Source organism: Brassica rapa, chromosome A06 (genome assembly GCF_000309985.2).
Source record: "Brassica rapa cultivar Chiifu-401-42 chromosome A06, CAAS_Brap_v3.01, whole genome shotgun sequence".
NCBI classification, from domain to species: Eukaryota; Viridiplantae; Streptophyta; class Magnoliopsida; order Brassicales; family Brassicaceae; genus Brassica; species Brassica rapa.
This window is the reverse complement of record NC_024800.2, coordinates 6,654,172-6,672,735: the sequence shown is the minus strand read 5'-3', so window position 1 is coordinate 6,672,735 and position 18,564 is coordinate 6,654,172. Positions and strand designations below refer to the sequence as shown.

General features: G+C 36.5%; 4 protein-coding genes across 7 annotated transcripts; 2 read left to right on the top strand and 2 right to left on the bottom strand.

Annotated features, from left to right (window-relative positions):
- Positions 1–256: 256 nt before the first annotated feature.
- On the top strand, positions 257–3,329 carry LOC103872447 (UDP-glycosyltransferase TURAN). 3 transcript variants are annotated; one of them, XM_009150841.2, is made up of 16 exons: positions 257–362; positions 559–657; positions 743–776; positions 847–902; positions 998–1,135; positions 1,210–1,358; positions 1,455–1,544; positions 1,619–1,685; positions 1,789–1,852; positions 1,925–2,030; positions 2,120–2,262; positions 2,344–2,516; positions 2,597–2,649; positions 2,724–2,799; positions 2,894–3,022; positions 3,109–3,329. In XM_009150841.2, the coding sequence occupies exons 2-16, from the start codon at positions 565–567 to the stop codon at positions 3,130–3,132; spliced, it is 1,395 nt and encodes a 464-aa protein (XP_009149089.1). In that variant the 5' UTR covers positions 257–362; positions 559–564; the 3' UTR covers positions 3,133–3,329. The 3 variants fall into 3 exon arrangements, with proteins under 3 accessions (XP_009149089.1, XP_009149090.1, XP_033128775.1); XM_009150842.3 differs by lacking the exon at positions 257–362 and adding an exon at positions 369–414; XM_033272884.1 differs by lacking the exon at positions 257–362 and adding an exon at positions 460–478.
- On the bottom strand, positions 3,280–5,557 carry LOC103872448 (post-GPI attachment to proteins factor 3). 2 transcript variants are annotated; one of them, XM_009150845.3, is made up of 6 exons: positions 5,420–5,557; positions 4,905–5,016; positions 4,490–4,742; positions 4,195–4,391; positions 3,933–4,120; positions 3,280–3,848 (listed from the first exon to the last, which is right to left on the bottom strand). In XM_009150845.3, the coding sequence occupies exons 2-6, from the start codon at positions 4,997–4,999 to the stop codon at positions 3,550–3,552; spliced, it is 1,032 nt and encodes a 343-aa protein (XP_009149093.1). In that variant the 5' UTR covers positions 5,000–5,016; positions 5,420–5,557; the 3' UTR covers positions 3,280–3,549. The 2 variants fall into 2 exon arrangements, with proteins under 2 accessions (XP_009149093.1, XP_018515409.1); XM_018659893.2 differs by lacking the exon at positions 5,420–5,557 and adding an exon at positions 5,346–5,418.
- A 103-nt stretch (positions 5,558–5,660) lies between these two features.
- Positions 5,661–11,713, bottom strand: LOC103872446 (molybdenum cofactor sulfurase). The gene is made up of 21 exons (XM_009150840.3): positions 11,386–11,713; positions 10,870–10,968; positions 10,554–10,612; positions 10,143–10,461; positions 9,903–10,029; positions 9,417–9,522; positions 9,285–9,330; positions 8,995–9,033; positions 8,771–8,927; positions 8,493–8,595; positions 8,235–8,351; positions 7,997–8,074; positions 7,802–7,903; positions 7,552–7,651; positions 7,166–7,276; positions 6,993–7,057; positions 6,749–6,903; positions 6,431–6,663; positions 6,223–6,356; positions 6,029–6,139; positions 5,661–5,927 (listed from the first exon to the last, which is right to left on the bottom strand). The coding sequence occupies exons 1-21, from the start codon at positions 11,486–11,488 to the stop codon at positions 5,829–5,831; spliced, it is 2,463 nt and encodes an 820-aa protein (XP_009149088.1). The 5' UTR covers positions 11,489–11,713; the 3' UTR covers positions 5,661–5,828.
- A 630-nt stretch (positions 11,714–12,343) lies between these two features.
- Positions 12,344–18,531, top strand: LOC103872445 (LOB domain-containing protein 3). The gene is made up of 2 exons (XM_009150839.3): positions 12,344–16,881; positions 17,913–18,531. Exons 1-2 carry the CDS (start codon positions 16,705–16,707, stop codon positions 18,225–18,227), a joined length of 492 nt encoding a protein of 163 aa, XP_009149087.1. The 5' UTR covers positions 12,344–16,704; the 3' UTR covers positions 18,228–18,531.
- The last annotated feature ends 33 nt before the right edge of the window (positions 18,532–18,564 follow it).

The following is an 18,564-nucleotide window of genomic DNA, read 5'->3' as shown; positions in this document are numbered from 1 at the left end:
CCCGTTCGGGTTCGGGTATCCAATCTCTCCTTATTCAATACCCGTTCGGGTATTTTGCTACTTCGGTTCGGATTTTGGTTCGGGTTTTTCGGATCGGGTTCGAGTACCACTTCGGATATCGGGTAAAGTGCCCACCCCTACCACCTACAATATGCTTCGAGCGTTCGAGTGGCAAAAGATACACGTGATAAGCACGTGACTCTTTTATTCCGTAAGAAAATAAGACATGGGCTTCTAGCTAATAGGCCCATTTAATTCCTTCTCGGGCCCGAATTTGCTTGTCCACTAGTGTATCGCCTCTCCGCCGCGTCACTCATCGGAAAAGAAGTTTCTGCCCGGCTCATTATTGACGGAGACACACCGTAAGATTCCATTTTTAAAATTAGTGTGTATGATCTGACATCTTTTTGTGGAGTATGTATATAGAATCGCATTGAAAGTTTTGAGTTTTTATAGTTTCTCGTGGATCAGTAGCAAAGTCTGTTGAGATCAATGTAAATCTGAGCTCTCGATCAAGGAAAGGTGCTAATAGTTAACTTTTTGTGATGGGATCTTTAGGATAGGATGGGGAAGAGAGGAAGAGCTTGTGTAGTGGTACTTGGAGATCTTGGTCGAAGTCCTCGTATGCAATATCACGCTCTCTCTCTTGCTCGTCAGGTTTGCTCTCATTTTTTTTATCCGGTTCTTGATCATCTATCTCATCCTTAGCTTATCAATAATCAATACACACATTATAATGCAGGCATCACTTCAAGTGGACATTGTTGCTTATGGAGGTAAAAAGATTCACAATTTAATGTTAGCTTATCAATAATCATTTTAAATGCCTTTGGAATTCATGAATAGGTTCTATACCTCATGAAGCTGTTTTAAAGCATCCTTCGATCCACATTCATACCATGGTATTATTCCATCAAATTCTTTACTTAAACTTCTTGAAAAGTATGTAGATTCATCATCTGTTTGTTTCTTTCTTTTTTTGGGGGGGCTAAAACAGGCGCAGCCTCGGTTCATTAACCTCTTGCCAAAGATACTGTATCCTGTAACTCTATTGCTCAAGGCATTTATTCAGTTTACAATGCTTCTCTGGTTTCTTTTTGTCAAAGTACCAGCACCTGACATTTTCTTGGTTCAGGTACAATCTTTGAAAGTTTCGAGTCATTTTGCGAAGTTTTCAGAAGGTTTACAGAGTTTTTTTTTTTGCTGCAGAATCCACCTTCCGTTCCAACGCTAATTGCTGTTAAGTGGGCGAGTTCATGGAGGCATGCGGCGTTTGTTGTAGATTGGCATAACTTTGGATACACATTGCTGGCATTGTCTTTAGGAAGAAACAATCTCTTTGTATCCTTATACCGCTGGTAAGTATACAACTAAACATTGTGGTTTAAACTATCTATGGAACTTTTTTTTTTTTATCTCAAAGGGTGAAAGTGATAATCTTTGCATTGCTTTAGGTTTGAGAAGCATTACGGAAAGATGGCAACGGGTTCGCTCTGTGTGACTAAAGCAATGCAACATGAATTGGAACAGAACTGGGGAGTGAGGTGAATTGGCTCATAGATCATAATAACCTGCAACATTTTGATTCTGATTTCGTTTGCAATAATGTTCTGAACAGTGCCAGAGTTTTATATGATCAACCTCCTGAGTTTTTCCGCGCCGCTTTGCTTGAAGAAAGGGATGAGGTTGGCTTGTATTTTCTTCCTTTTTAGATTAGTTTTATCAATCACTTCCTCTCCTGGTAGAGTACGGTGTTGAGGGTGACGGAAAATTTGGTTACTTCTTCAGTTGTTTTGCCGAGTGAAGAAAGATCTTTGTCATCCAATTGGTGTCTATGATATCATTAGCAGAGGTATATCCATGTTTTGATTCCTTTCAAGTTTCTCCGTTCATTGTGATACCAAATCTGCTAACTCAAATATAGAGTTGGAGAATCAAGAGCCCAGCGAAACCCTTTTTACAACCAAAAGAAACGATGAAATATCGCTGAAGCAAAACAGACCAGCTCTTGTTGTGAGCAGTACAAGCTGGTGAGGACACATCACTATTCTTTGATCACTTTCGCTCTTGTGGCATCATCATTCCGTGATAGTGAGTACTAGAACATGAACTTTTTCAGGACCCCTGATGAGAATTTTGGTATCCTATTAGAAGCCGCAGTGATGTATGATCGGCGTGTTGCTGCAAGATCAGAAGGAAGCGAGACAGCTGAAATTGCAGAAGAGCAACGCCTTTATCCCAATTTGCTGTTCATCATTACAGGTAAAGATGATGTTTTCTTGTTTCAGAACATAATGATATTTCGCTGTATCTGTTTTTGATCTTGAGCTATTGTCCATGAAGGTAAAGGACCTGAAAAGGAGATGTACGAGGAGAAAATCAAAAGATTAAACCTCAAACATGTGGCATTTCGTACAATGTGGCTCTCAGCTGAAGATTACCCATTGCTTTTAGGCTCTGCAGATCTCGGTGTTTGCTTACACACTTCCTCATCTGGTTTAGACCTTCCCATGAAGGTAAGTCCGTTATAATGTAGACCTCATATGCGCTAATAAAGTCATTTGGCCAACTTGTTAGTGATGTCTGGCGTTTTTAGGTTGTTGATATGTTTGGATGTGGCCTGCCAGTTTGTTCAGTTTCCTACTCATGGTAAACAATCACTGACTTTTAATACTTTCACGAATAAAGTCTATGATATCTATTAACCTTAAACATTTGTGAAGCATTCAAGAACTCGTTAAGGACGGGCAGAACGGACTCTTGTTTTCATCCTCGTCGGAATTAGCAGATCAGTTACTGGTAAGTAACTTCTTTGTCTTTCTTGTAAAGACACTTCTATAACCTTAGTTAACTACAGGAAGGTTATTATTGTATTCTGTTTTGTTCTGAACAGATTCTCTTCAAGGGGTTTCCGCGGAACTGCGATGCCCTAATGTCACTCAAAGCAGGTGCAATGGAGACTGGTTCTTCGGGTCGATGGGCTACAGAGTGGGAAGATTGTGCAAAACCTTTGATTACTCAGGCAAAGTCCATCAGCTCCCTCTGTCTCTATCTCACACACATATTCTTTTGTTGGACTATCTCTCATAAGATGTCTGATCCATGCAGGTCGTGTCTCAAAATGCGGAATGATGAAAGAGAACTCAAAACTGGTGTGCTTGGGTGTTCTTCACAACTTATTATGTAGAATCAAATTTTGTTAACACAATCATATAGACCACAAGATTTGTCTTAAGATGACAACAGCCTGAGTTGAACAAGACTGGCAAAAGCGTGTGCATGAATGAGAAACTTTTATAAAAATCTCAACTGATCAAAGTCAAGCCCAAGGTAAATTTTTCAGAATTAAAAACATTGAAAAAGAAACATCTGCATCTGTCAGTAAATAAAATCACAGACCACCTATCTTTAAACAAAAACGAAACTGCTTTTCTTCTTAATGTTTGAATCCATATTCCCTCGTCTTTTTCCCCAGTGATCGTAATTTTATGGTCGATAGAAATCATATGCAAATCGAACAAACATCCATGTGAGAGTCGGCAAGCAGACTTACTTCGCCTTTGGCTTAGATTTCTTGAGAAGACTAGAAGTTCTGAACTCAGCATCGTCTCTAATAAAGCTCCACCAGAGAACAGTAAGAGGAATGGTGATGGCGTGCCAGATGGAGTGAGCATCGAAGTAGCCTTCATATGGAGGAAAATCATATATCTCCAAAAGCATAGCTAACCCTCCAGCTACCACAACCACCCAAAGTTTCCAACTAGAAGGATGTCTCGAGACAGCCGCCCATCTTGCCCATAGCAGTAGCTGAGCGACTCCCATGGTCACACACACAATCATGTTCCAACCTGTAAACCAACATTAAATTCCACTACACCAAAAGAAAACATATTGACTTAGTTTCAGATTAGAGGAAAGAGTCTGATGTATACCATAGTCGAGTTTGTAGAAGTTGATGTATAGTATGTGGGTGGTGACGAAAGCTAGTATTGGAGCGGATACCATGACTCTTGCAGCCTCGACTCGAACATCAAAGGTTCTTAGGATGGCTAAGATGAGAGAGAATCCGAGAACTGCTATTGCAGATGAGTAGTCCAACCTCTCTGTGATATCAACATCCCTGTGAAACCATAAAATCATAAATGATATATGATTTAGAATGTGGATAATAAAGTAATGTGTACACGTGATTACCTGCTGTGGAAAACTGCACTCCAGAACCAAGAGTTCATGGAGAGGAGACCGTACATATGCCACAAGCCAACGTATTCATAGTAAGCCGTCTTATCTTGCTTCAGAGGCAGCTTATAGTAAAGTGTAATGAAGAAGGAAAGCCAGCCATGGAAATGCATCGCTAGGTTGAGCACAGAGAAGGCAACAGAAGCAGGCTCCTAACAACAAGCAAAGGTAAAAAAAAAAATCAAAAACTCCGTTGAAGTGATTGAAGAAGAAAACAAAGTGGCCGTTAAACGTGAGAAAAAGTCAGTACCTGGATCCCAAGAACACGCTTGAAGGGCCATTTACCATGGTACTTGACAGGGACATGACCAAGAGATTCCCGTTCTTTCTCTCTATTAACCATACAGTGATAACGGCAATCACCTTGACATCCCAGCTTTTGCCATTGCAAATACAGAGGCTCTTGTGTGTACCATGGACCACCACTGGATGAAGAAGAATTGCACTGAGGAAAACACACTTGTCCGATACAACCGTTTCTCTCGCATTCTGCAACACATGTCCTGATACCAAAAAAAAGTCGGCAGATAACAACATTTGAGCTTTCTACTAACCAAAAACCAAGTTCATGCTAGAAACTCCAAGGACAAAGAGGCTGTCTTGTGCATTAATTAGAAGTCAAGCTCTGCAAGAATCCTAAAGAAATTGAAAAGGATTATTTATACCTGTAGTTTGGATCGGCATCGCCAAGACTAGCATATGAAACACTGAAAAGGCATGACAACACTAGCAATAGCGCTGCACAGTAGCGTACTGCCATCTGAGAAGATCAACAAGCTGAAAGATGCATTCAAAATATGAATCAGACCATCAAAAGCAGAAAAAGAAAAGAATTTGAGCTACATGAATATCTTCATATGATTATTCCACTAAAGAATGTACGAAAAGAAGTGATCCTTTGAATTATAATTCGAACTCAAAAGACTTTCCAGAGTCTCTTCATCAACGATCTAAAGAATCAACATTTATTCGTAACATTATCCTAACGCTTTCCAGATTCGATCAGATTAGTGAAAGATCATATATAAGTAAATCAAATTCAGAGCCTAAATAAACCTCCATAGAGATCTAGTAATCACGCAAGAGAGAAACACAAAGATGAGAACCTATCAGATAGAATCCAGGGACAACAACAAAACACATAGCAGAAAGATCGAGTAGATCAGATGGACGGACATACCTCCAAGTACGAGTCTGGTCTTCGCAACAAAGTTATGCTTGTGAGTACCACAAATAGATATATCGCTGTAATTATTAGAGAGAAGAACCAAGGAGAAACCAAAGCACGTGTTTTCTTTTACTTTTATTTATACAAAACGATGCGTTTCGTATGATTTACTTCTACCATCTCTTTATTTTAATCTTCCTATTTGTCTTATCTTCTACCCGTTAGTTTTGTATTTACTTACAAAATAACTCTATTTTACTCGGAATTTATTTTATTTTCTTTTCTTTTAGAAAGTTGAACATACAATGGTATACAAATCAAGTAACATATTTTCTGAAATGCATGTTGTGTTCCTGTGGTTTTTTAGTTTTTTATGCAATTATTGGTATACACACACATTAATGAAGGTTCAAGCGTGAACCTATTCTCTCTCTGGATTGACTTCTTCCCCAACTCGAATCCAAGACTCTACTTTTGCATCATGCTCATATCTCAGAAGAGTTCCAAACAAGATCTTTCCCTGAATCCAAATGAAAAAGACCATCATTTCGTTACTTCAACAATTATCAAATATCATTTTCTTTTTCTTCATGGAGAAAAGATGGATCAAGAATGTTTTACCTTTACTCTCCTATATGAAGCTAAGGTTGTTAAGGGCTCGTTGGATTTCTTCACTTGTCCACTTTCGTTACTTATGTTTATCATCTGGCACCGATTACAACCGCCCAACGACTGGGAAACACACCACAAAAGAAACTGTGACCATTTGTACAATATGATCACGAATCAAGTGTTAAAAGGGTCCATGGACATACCGTGAAATTAGTGTCTCCTATCTTGAGAGTTCTCCATTTATCTTCTGCGTATGGTTCACCTCCGGCTATAACCAGATTTGGTCTAAACCTGTGTGGATTTAGTTTCTCAAGATCCCGGTTGGAATCCTTGCCTTCTGCAACCAAATCATTTAAGGGAAGGGTGAATAATGAATAAGATGAAAGGTTAAAAAGGAGATGATAAACGTACTTGCTTCTAATCTTCTGTTTAGATCAGCAACACTCTCCTCGGAGATCAACAAGAACTGAGCTTCGTTAGCAAAGTTGATATTGCTTTCCAAAACTCTGCACAACCCAGGACTCTTGTTTCTGTTCAAGCAGTGTTTTGAAGTTGAGCTAGAGTACTGTAACAACTTGCATTGCCGACCAATGGCATCGGTGAACCACCAATTGATTCTTGTTTCCTCGTTGTAATTTTCGAGTCTGCGCCAGAAAGTTATAGTTAGATTTATCAAGAAAGGCAGTTGAAGTAAGACATTATACGTGAGGAAGATGAAGCAAAGCATACATGTTGTTGTCATGTGCATCGAATTCATCGCTCCTTGGGTTATATGAATTAGACTTGATTCTGATGTACAACTTGTCTTTGCAACGAGCAGATTCTACAACCAATAGTCCTTCCTCAAGGTCGATAACGGTGCTAATAAGAGACATCTCAGGCACCTAGAAGGCATTCCCAAGCAAATTAAAACTTTGCTGACAGATATGTAGATAATAGAGATTCAAGTTAGAAGATGTTCTAGTTCTAGTACCTTCTTTTGGGTAATAAGTTCACCCGTCAGACCCTGAATCATCCATTCCCGATCATGCAACAGGCCTTATTAGTATTTTTCAAACATAAACACACAAGTCAATCACAAACGTCAAAGAGGTCCCCAGGCCAACCACTAATAATTGCAAGAAAATCAATACTGGATTAAGATACCTGTTCTGCAAAGTGGCCAACGATTTACAGAAAATCCACCACACGACTTGATTGGATATATGGTAACTGATTTAAGGTAGTAGCCTGGAATGGATTCTTTACTTTCAAGTTCTGTGTGTAACAACAAAAAGCGGGAGGCTTTGTTTCAGACACCATATATATAGTCTACGAAGTACATTTGCTACCTCAACAACATACCAAGGAAAGCTACATGCGGTTTATAAGTGTGGCTAACAAAAGCATCAATTTACCAAACTAAGGGAAAGGTGAGCATGTAAAGATGGTAACAGAATTAAATTCACATCCTAGGGAATGAATGGCAGAATCAAGTCATTCTATATCAAGAGAGTTTAGGAATAAAGCACAATAGAAGATTTAAGATATACCTTCACTAGGAAGTTGAGCAAATCTTCCACTGAAGGCAATTCCATTCCCAATCTTCTTTGGAGGTGAAACAAATGAACTTATGATGAAATCAATAAATTTCTGTGGATTCAAGCATAAGAGTTTAAATTAGGTAGCCGCAATATAAGAGTAGAAAATGAGATTTTTCCAAACTAAAACTCTACAGCCTCGGACACATGGAAATGAGGAGACGCTAAATAAAAAAAACTACCAGCAAACATGTTGGTATACCTTGGCCTCTTCAAAGGTTGACATATAACCAAACGAAACCCTAACAGCCCCTGTTGGTTTCCCGTTTATCACATCATTGTCATCCCAGCAAACATGCCCAGCCTGGGTTAAAATAAAAGATGTCAGGTTCAAGTCCTGATCTGGTAACTCCAAAGCCAGTAAGAAGAATGATAAGCAAAAAGAGAACAATTGTACCTCAACATTAGACAGTAGATCAGAATGAGACAAGTCGAGATACTTTGCACATGCGCCAGGATTGCAAAAGCATCCTGTCTACACCAAAATCAATTCCGCATCAAGTAACTTAATGCAAAGATTACACATTGCCAAAGAATGCAAACCCTCATCTTACTCAAGTAACTTCTCTTCTATTTTCAGGTAGGTGGAAGAATTCAAAGAGTAAAAGAAACACAACTGTGTTTCCAAAACATACCCGTAACTGAATTCCAGATAGAGAAGCAAGCTTTTCCACCTCCAGGTAGCCAAACCAAGAGCCATCAGGTCTCTTCAAGTTGAATGTAACCGTTGGGCCTGACTTATGTGAAGATAACTGTAAAAATAAAAATTAGAATGAATCAAATACTATTGTTTTCCTTTTTATTGAAGCATTTTTTCACCAAATAAATGAAAGCCATAGGATTGATAAATTATGTGGAACGAGAAATCTCTCTTTTATTATGAAAGCGCTTACGTTCAGATTTTCACTGCCATACAGAACACATACACCAGCTCCGTTTCCATGTCTTAAAGCCTGAAGTTTCTTCTTCACGTACATGGAAAGTGATGTTGTGTGCCTGGGAAATAGATACAGAAGACAGCTTTAGCTTTAATACACTAGCAGATGATTTAGAGGGAATTTTTAAAGTTCTACAAATTTCAAAACAATGATTAGAAACGACCAACTAGATGATCTTCTATAGAGAAGAGAGTTTATAGTCAATTTTCAAAAGTAAGACAAGTTCTACTCACATCCAAATTGCAGAAGTAGTAAGGGACTTGAGTAATTTGAATCCATGGCGGATGGCTGCTATGCTCAAGAACGAAGCAGAACCATCCTCAAAAAACTCCTCCACCTTTTCCCTTCTTTTAACAAAGTCAATGTCAGCAATTGAAGCAGCAACAGTGCCTGTAAGCAATATGTTCATCAAATGGCATACTAATTCAACCATTTCACAACCAAATGAGATGCATACCTCCACTAAAGTAAGTCTTTTTAAGCAATTTGGCAGCATCTGTAGATTAAAGAGAAAAGCATCATGTCAAAAAACCAGCATTTGCAATCTTTGTTTCAGCAAATAGTACAAGTAGATCTTGCTTGAGAGATGAGTCTGAAAAGAAAGAACAATAAAATGAAAACAATATTGGAGATCTTAAAAACAGAACTGCTTTGTCTGAGATGTGAAATTAAAGATAATGTTTCTGAACTACAGTAACATTTAAGAAGACACACATAAGGAGATGAACCTAAGGAACAATTACGCACCATTCCGTACAAGGAGAGCACCAAGCCCAGTAGGATAACCAAACAACTTCATGAGAACAGTGAAAACAAGAAAGTTAAAATCTGAAAACTAAAGACCTAACTCTTTATTATTAGAAAAATTGAAGGAGATACCTTGTAGAATGACATAACAACAAAATCTGCAGGGAACTCCGATAAATTAGGTGGTTGAGTAGCACAGCCTTTTGCAGCATCTATCAAAACCATCCACCGTTTGCTCCTAATAACAAGGGCATAAGCCATGATGCAAGTCAAAATTAAAAAAAAAAAACTAAAAAAAACTAACTTCTTCAACTCCTATATGCACTTGAAATCAATAAAAAGGAAAAGTAGCGGATCAAGCTAAACTAGTTCTTCCAAAAGTTTCCAAGCGCTTTTGGGACTCATATTATAATTTGTGTTTAGTCATCAAAATGTGCACGGTTCATTTCTAGATATCACTACTTCTTCTATTCAAAGGCTGTATATAACTCAAACTCAAGAATCATGTACATGAAATATTCACTATGCACACGTATTGATGCTGACAGACATTCAGTATTACCAATTCAAGCCACAGAGGAAAATAAGAGATGAGGAGAGAGTGTAAGACGCACGTACTTGGCAAAGGGAGTGCCTTCTAGGGTAGCTTCATTATTTTCTTTAATCAAGTTCACCAGATCGAGGTTGAACCTCAAGCCGGTAAAATTGCACTCCGAAGGGAAAGCAAATAGATTACAGGCATCTCCTGTAAATATTAAAAAAAAAACGAGATACACAGGATAAGATGAGACACGCTACATCTTGAACAGAATTTATTCAGGATGAAAGAACAAAGAGAAGATTCTCGAGCAAACGGACCTCTTGACTCTTCGTTTTGGAGTTTAGAAGTGTTTCTCGTCTGCACGGTACGAGGCTTTACCTTGATAAATGGTCCTGAACTTGCTAGCTGACCCGGCTGGTTAGCTGCCTCTTCAATATCCACTGCACATGCTGAAGCACCTTTACCCAACGCATATTCCCTGATACCAAGTACACTGTTGTGGTTCTCCATGGTATACAAAAAATTGCTGTCCTGCGTCCACGGAAATGTCTCCCCGACAATCTTCAGCGCTGCTGTGGCTCCGGACGTGAATACGCAACTGTAGTCTTCAGGAGATGCATTGAAGTATTCAAGTACCTGAATCCAGTGTGCAATGCAGATACATTACAAAACAAAAATTCTCCAATATTCTTTGGATAACAGCTCAAGAAATGTTAAGAAAGTTGTACCTGACGCCGAGCATCAGCTATAATTTCACTGGTTGCTGAACTGATATCACTTTGACTATCTAAATCACTATTAAGGAAACCCTTTCAGAAACATAATCTTACAAAAAAAAAAAATTACTGTCCATACTAACAAGATCTACAGAGGAAGCTAACATGGTTCTTTCTCACTAATAAACATCATAGTTTCACAATCCTTAAGTCACAAACTTATCAAAGAAATGCAAAATCTGAGATTCAGAGCCTACTAGGATCTGCCATCTCATCTAGTAAAACAAAATGTTAAACATCTCTTATGAGGTCCAAAAGATGAGGATACGTGGATTTCCATAAACACTGCTTGTAAAGTCCTTGAAGATATTTTCCATCTGCAACTCAGAATACAAAGTAGAACCAGCATGGTCCAAGTACACAACACCTGCACATACCACATAAACTTTTTAAGTTCAAGCTTCAAAACTCATAAGTTTAAACAACAAACTGATAAAGCATAAACATTATACTAGAAGGAGAATTCTTATAATACCAAAAAAATACATTAAAAAAGTTTGATTCATTCTAAGCAATATCTGAAATGTTTATATGAGTGTACTGATCAGTGTACTAATCACCAATGGTTCTAATTTCTACTAACTAATGCCGAATTTTCCACCGACCAAGACCAAACACAAACTCAATTCATTTCGAAACTCTCAAGTAGTTTAGCTGTTCCTACACGGACCCAACCAATTCTTCGGAATTTAAGCTCAAAAGCTTCGATTTTTCGAAGTCTCTGGAGAAGAACTCATACAAGATTCGAGGAACAGAAGGAAAACTAGAAGATTAAAAACAAAACCTTGGTCTAGTCTCTTGAACTCAGTCTCGCGGATCTCGTTGATGTTCTTTGGACCATCTGGGTATCCATAATAATCTCCGAATTCCTTCAGAAATTCTTCCATGGCGATAATCTTCGAGATGGAATCTCTCTCTCTCTCTATCTCTCTTTCGATGTTTAATCTCAGAAAAATCGTCGACGAAAAAACAACGCCGGTGATTCCCGGCTTTTTTAAAATAAAATATATTTCCTCTTTTATATTTGTTTTATGTAATATAGAAAAAATGGAAATATGGAAAGCAGCTAAAACTAAAACCTGTAAGTGGAAAACCTGTTAACTTTTAGCCCAATACTGAAAGCCCATTTACATTAACTCTTGAATGTTGATTAGACCAGTGGACCGACTAACTAATTACCTACCCATTTATTAACAACTGATACAAATTAATTTCCTAACCTTTTGATTGTTTTCTTTTCTTGCAGATTCTCTTTTAGTGTTATACTAGACTTTGATCCGCGCATCCGCGCAGATATATATTTCAAAAGTTTGTTTCTATTTGTTTTTTATGTCAATAATATAAGTGCTATGCAAAATACCTGAATCTGAAGAACCTAACCGATCTCGATTCGAAAAAGTAGTACCAAACCCAAACCGAAATTGATTAAATATCTAAATTATTCAAAAAAAATTGTTTTTGGAGAATCGAAACCGAATCCGATCCGAACCGAAATATTCTGGATACCCGAATGTATCCGAAATATATATATATATATATTAATTATTTTAAAATTTAATATATATAAAAACATCTAGAATATATTTTATACTTTTAAGCTGGTTTAATAATTGAAAATATATACAAATAATCAATATTAAATATATAAAATAGTAAAAATTTACTTAAAACGCCAAAAATACTTATAATAATTATTGATTCTCTATCCAAATATTTGAACTAAAATAATTTATATGTTAAGTTTAGGTATTCTGACATATGTTATTCAAATTTATATTTAATATATATTTTTATAGTTTTTTAGAAATTTAAAGTATATAAATATATAATAAAGTTTAAAATTTGAAAAGTAATTTAAATGTGTTATTCGAACTCGAACCGAACCCGCAAAAATCTGCAGCGAACCCGAACAGAAATTTAGAAATATTAGAATGAGGCTGAAATCTTTGATCCCGGAAACCCGAAACTCCAACACACCTGAACCGAACCCGATTAGATACCATATAGATGATAGTTTCTCATAATATAATGGACTTCAAATTTTTTTAAAAAATATAAGCCATTACTTTTTTTTCTCTTAATATACTGCTATCCATGTTTCCAAACAAACCTATTTTTTAAAACTACAATCTATGTTTCCAAACAAATATCTTTTTTAAAACTGCAATCCATGTTTCCAAACAACCTTTTTTTCTTAAACTACAATCTATGTTTCCAAACAATTTTTAAAAATACATATTTCAAAAAAACCTAATTTGTACTTGAGTTATAATAAGATAAATATTGTGGCCAACAACAACAACACTAAAACGAAATCTTCAAACTGAAACTTTAATGAAAATGAACATCTCTATTACGAAATATTTAAGTAAAATCTTTATTTGGCTGTACAATATTACACTACAAGAAAACACAATTTTAACGACGAGAATTAACGAGAAAAAAAATATCCTCGTAAAATTACGTCTTTTTTTTAACTGGTTTTTCATATTAAAAGTGAAAAGAAATAAAATGATACAAGCCTAAGACTTCTGTTTGTTAAAGCAGCCCAATACTAAATCATACAACCCAAAATACCACCAAATCAAAAATCATAACTTAGCCCGAATGGGCCCAAATTGGAACATAGAAAGTAACGGGGAGGGGAATAATTTCTCTCTTCAATTAAGCAAAAGCGATCAGGTTAACCACCGCTGCATCATGATCGAAGCCGACGAGGGATTAGCATTGCGATAGGATAGTATCATGTCCTTCACTTGCCTGTCAATTTGCCTGATTAGAGATGGAGCAGAACTGAATGTATTCCGATGGAGCCTAGAGTTACGTTCCGACCAAGACCAGTAGAGACATGATTGCCAACAGAGGAGGGAGAGGATTCCAAGGGCAGACCGGCGATTCTGACGTTGTAGTTGATCAAGCACTTTGTTCCAATTTCTCTCAGATTGCAGGCACACCGACGAGCAAGGGAACTCAAGATTTCCCAAGTATAGAAACAGTCGAAGAAGAGGTGATCTCGGCTCTTAGCTTGCACGTTACAGAGCAGACAGAGTGGTGAAGTGGCAAGGCCCCAACCTATCATTTTGTCTCTTGTTGGATACCGGTTGAGCACAAGCAGCCAAGAGAGGAAGCTTTGTCGAGGAATACCTCCCTTGTTCCAAACTGTCTGGTGCCAAGGGACTGTAGGCATGTGCTGCAACAGGTGATCATAAACTTGCCCTGTAAAGTACCTATTGACCAATTTTCCTCCAATCTCCCAAACATAATATTCTTTTTCATTTAGGTAAATGGTTGTTAGTATGGTGTGGACCTCAACCTGAGATTATGAACGAGCAGGGGGAATCTGCCAAGCACTGTTACTATAGAGGGATGCCAGGGGGAATCTGCGAAAGCTCGATTGTTGGACACGTTATCCAACTGGAAGGATGATTAGATCATGAAGGGTTATGAGCAGGGAAAACCCGCTGAGCTCACCACAGCTGTGTAGGATGGCTTCATCCGTTATTGGAACCTGCAATCGTTCATTAAAGTCTCCAACAGTTGATCTGCCTCCCGCCTGACAGGTCAACGGTCCGATGCTTCACATTACAGGTCAAAAACTCCACGCCGGCGTCCGTATGGATATGGTAAATATTTTAATTAATTAATTAATTTTTTTAATATATTCTAACTTCTTAAATGTTTTTTAGGCCAAAGAAACAGGACACCTCCCGTCTCTTAAGGATCTTTACGAGAGGACGCAGAAGAACAAATCTAGGCAATTTATTGATCCTAAGTCCGAGCAAATCTACAACGAGGTGGTTGCTCGGATTGAAGACCGCCAAACCCAGCTGACCCAACAGTCTCTCGATGGAATACCGGTCAGGCGGTCACATTATCCACACTTGAAGTGGATCAGATTTACGAAGAGGTAAAAAATTTTAAATCTTTTGTTATTATTATTCATTTAATCTATTTTTTTATCACTAACGTAAATTTTTTTTTAAGGTTGTCCATAAGAAAAATGGACGTACGCTGGGGATTGGTTCCGTCAATGATGTTCCAAGAGCGACATCGTCTAATGGTCTGAGACGGGCTGATGAAGTCACCCAGCTGCTTTCCGTGTTGAACTTGATGCGGTCGGCGTTCACAGCTCGTATGAGTTCAATCGAAGGCTTTCTAAACATTTTAGCGGCTGAAAATCCTCATTTGGAGACCATGTTGGCGGAGATGCAGACACAAAATCCCGTTCCAGAGCCATCCCACACACAGGAAGATGAAGAAGAAGTGCGGAGGAGGAGTCATGAGTTCTTCACCGAGATGAACAATAACAACCCTTAGTTTTTTTTCTTCTTTTTATTTTGTATTATAAATTTGAAACGTAAATATTTACAAAATATTTTCGTATTGATTTATTATATACATTTTTTAAAAATTGGAAATAAATTTTTGATTATATTATTTTTTGTAAAAAATAAAGAATCGAAGCAAATTCGTAGCTAATTTACGTCTAATTAACGAGGAAACTGGAAATTGTTACCGAGGAATTTACCATGAAAGACACGCAGATTCGTCGTAAATTTAGACGAAATTGAGCGTCTACTTTACGAGGAAATTATTTATGTGTACTTTACGAGGAAAATGTTTACGTGTATTTTACGAGGAAATAATTTACGTGTACTTTACGAGGAATTGATTTACGTGTACTTTACGACGAAACTGTTCATGTGGCCTTTACGAGGAAAATGTTCATGTGGCTTTTAGGAAAAAATAATGTACGTGACTTTTACGATGAAATTATTGACCCCACTTTACGATGAAACCTCTCCTCGGAAGTTTACGACGAATTAGCGAGGAAATATACGTTACGACGACGTTTAACGAGGAAATGAATTTCATAACTAATTCGTCGTAAACTCTATTTTAGGACGAAATAATCACGAAAACAAAATAATCACGAAAACAGTCGTTATAAATACGTTTTCTTGTAGTGTTATAATCGCTTACACCATAAAGGAAAAGAAAATCTGTTACCAATTATTTGATTTTTTTCTCAAAAGTTATAATCGTTTTCAAGTATTTTATTTTCTAATGGTATGAGTTATAACAACCGACCAAGAACACCAACTATTAACTGCATGAGTGTGAGTGTATAATTCAATTTTGTCACCAAACGATCTCTTTCTTTTAGTAGTTATTATGATTGATTAACTATCCATCCTTTTATGATCTTATTATTGTTGATACGTATATGATATATTTCCTCTGTTTTTGCAATTTTTTATTGTAACTCGTTTAAATAAAAATTGTTTGTTTCAAAATATAATTAGTTTTCATAATTTTAAATAACTTTTATTTTTATTGGGTTTAGCATGACCAATCAAATAATATATACTTATTTACAATTGGTTTAACTACATTTAATTTGTATATCAAATACTACTTTTGGAAAAATTAAGAAGGGAGTATATAATGTAAGAGATCAAACTACTGTTTGAAGTTTATAAAACTGTAAAATATTGTTATTATATGTTCAAATGCCGTGTTTCTTGTTGATTAATCGATGTGTTAACTGTTAAGCAATCAAATTTTAATATTATTGTAAAGACAAATTGTATTTACTTGAGTAACTCGCTACTAACATCAGCAGATATACAGCATCAGAAAATCGTATCAAAACGATATCATATGATTATAAAGAAAACTATATCTTGATTCACCAAGAAGTGACAATCCCATACACGACAAAAACAAGAAGTAAATAGAGAAGCAATGTTGCTTCAACTTGCAAGAAACTATAGAGAAGAGTCAAAACAATTATGTGTATAGTATTCAATTCGATATACAAATAAAACAAAAAGAAAACATTTCAACGTAAACATAGATATAAAAAAAAACTTATGAGAAATTTTCCAGGTGGGCCATGGAAATCTTAAGGCATAGAGATGGGATTTTTTGTCCAAACAAAGCAAATCTAATGGCTTATTGCTTTAGGGTTGGACCCACAAGAAGATTTCATGTCTCACTTTCTCTTCTTCTCTATATAAACAGACTCACTGATTATTCTCTAACTCCTTCTTCTCCTCTTGATCATTTGCTGTCAAGTCTCAAAAACTGTTTCTTCTAAATGAGACGAAAGGGTCACAGTCACGGAGCAGTGTCGCCTTGTGCCGCGTGTAAGCTTCTCCGGCGAAAATGTGTGGAAGACTGCGTCTTTGCTCCATATTTCCCGGCTAAAGAGCCTTACAAGTTTGCCATTGTCCATAAGATTTTCGGTGCTAGTAATGTCAATAAGATGTTGCAGGTGAAATTCACTTCTCTATTTTGTCTTTTTTGCTGTTATATTTGACCGGATATATATAACTAGCTATGAAATATACTTTTTTTTTGGTAAAAACTATGAAACATGTATATTTGAACTGAGAAAAGGCATTATTGTGTAAACATGTATATATAATCTGACTGTTTGACCAAAAAAACTGACTAGGGCTTGTAACTTTGATTCCTTCCTGCTGCAATTTTACCATTATGTGAGTTTAAGTGGAAGTTTAAACGTTATGCGTATAAGCGGCAGAGAAAAGAAACTATTTATATAGTAGTCATGAAATAATTTACATTTTAGATTAGTTTGGATGATCATTCATGCGTATAAAACCCTTTAATTTGTTTTAAATTCTCGATTAGTTGTGATTTTATTAATTTGTATATATGTTTTTTGATCTTGTCAATGTCATACTCATATTTGCTTTTTATAAGTATTTTATATCTTTGGAAAGTATTGAAACCGCGTGTAAGAATAGCGTAGGAAGTCACTTTCTAGTTCTAACAAAAGTCTATATTGCATGTCACGTTAAAAGGCAAAATCATGCATTATTTTCTTCTTATTTGTTATCTTATGACTAATTTATCACGCGGTGAATAATTTATGTATATAAAAGCGACTGTTTACTGTTTTCTACTGTTAATATATTTTTGTCTTTGCAAAATCATTACAAACAAACAAACTTCATCATGTGTTTCAAACATATAGTTATTACGTAAAGGCATCACAAGTAGTGCAATATCATTTGAGAGTCATCATTGAAAGTTTCTAAGAACACAATCAAATATTTATCTGAGCAAGACCATTAAACCCTAAAATTACATGGTTTCACAGTATCTCTGCATCCATCATTGCACGAGTTTGACAAAAACTTACCATAAGTGCAACATTAGACTCAAGAAGACCAAACATAATTTAGTCATTTATTAAACATGCTAGATAGTTCATATAAACTATATATATATACAAGTCATTAAGGAATAAAGTAAATCAATTATAACGTTATATCGTAGGTGCTGTCGGAAAACCACCGGAGCGACGCCGTGAATTCGATTGTGTACGAGGCTAACGCGAGGGTTCAGGATCCTGTGTACGGATGTGTAGGAATAATATCATCATTACAGAGACAACTCGAGACTCTCCAAACTCAGCTCGCTTTTGCTCAGGCCGAACTGGTTCATATGAAAACGCTCCACCGTATTGATACTAAACCGCCACCCTACATGGCGAGTGGCATTAGTTTTCCGGCGAACAAAGACTTATCTAATGACGTCGACATGGCTTTTGCGTACGAGAATGGTGCCGGAGAGTCCCTTTGGTCGTGCTAGCTTTAGCCTGATCTTATCCTTGCAATAGTTTTTTAAGAAATGATAAGATTATATGCTATATAGCCTGTGTCATATGAACGTGGTAAGTGTATAACTAAAGTAAATCAAAGTAGCAACTAAAGAATTAAGATTATAAACTTTGTTTGTCTGCCTTCTTTTTGGGGATTTTATTTTCCTTAGTTAATGTTGGGAAAGTAAAAAAGAAAAAGAAAAGATAGAGGCATAACGATGTAGTATGTCTCTTTAAATATTTTTTTTATCACTGTACTATGTCTCTTTTGAATAAAATAAATAATGTCCCATATTCATAATACATAAATATGAAATAGTGTTGCAT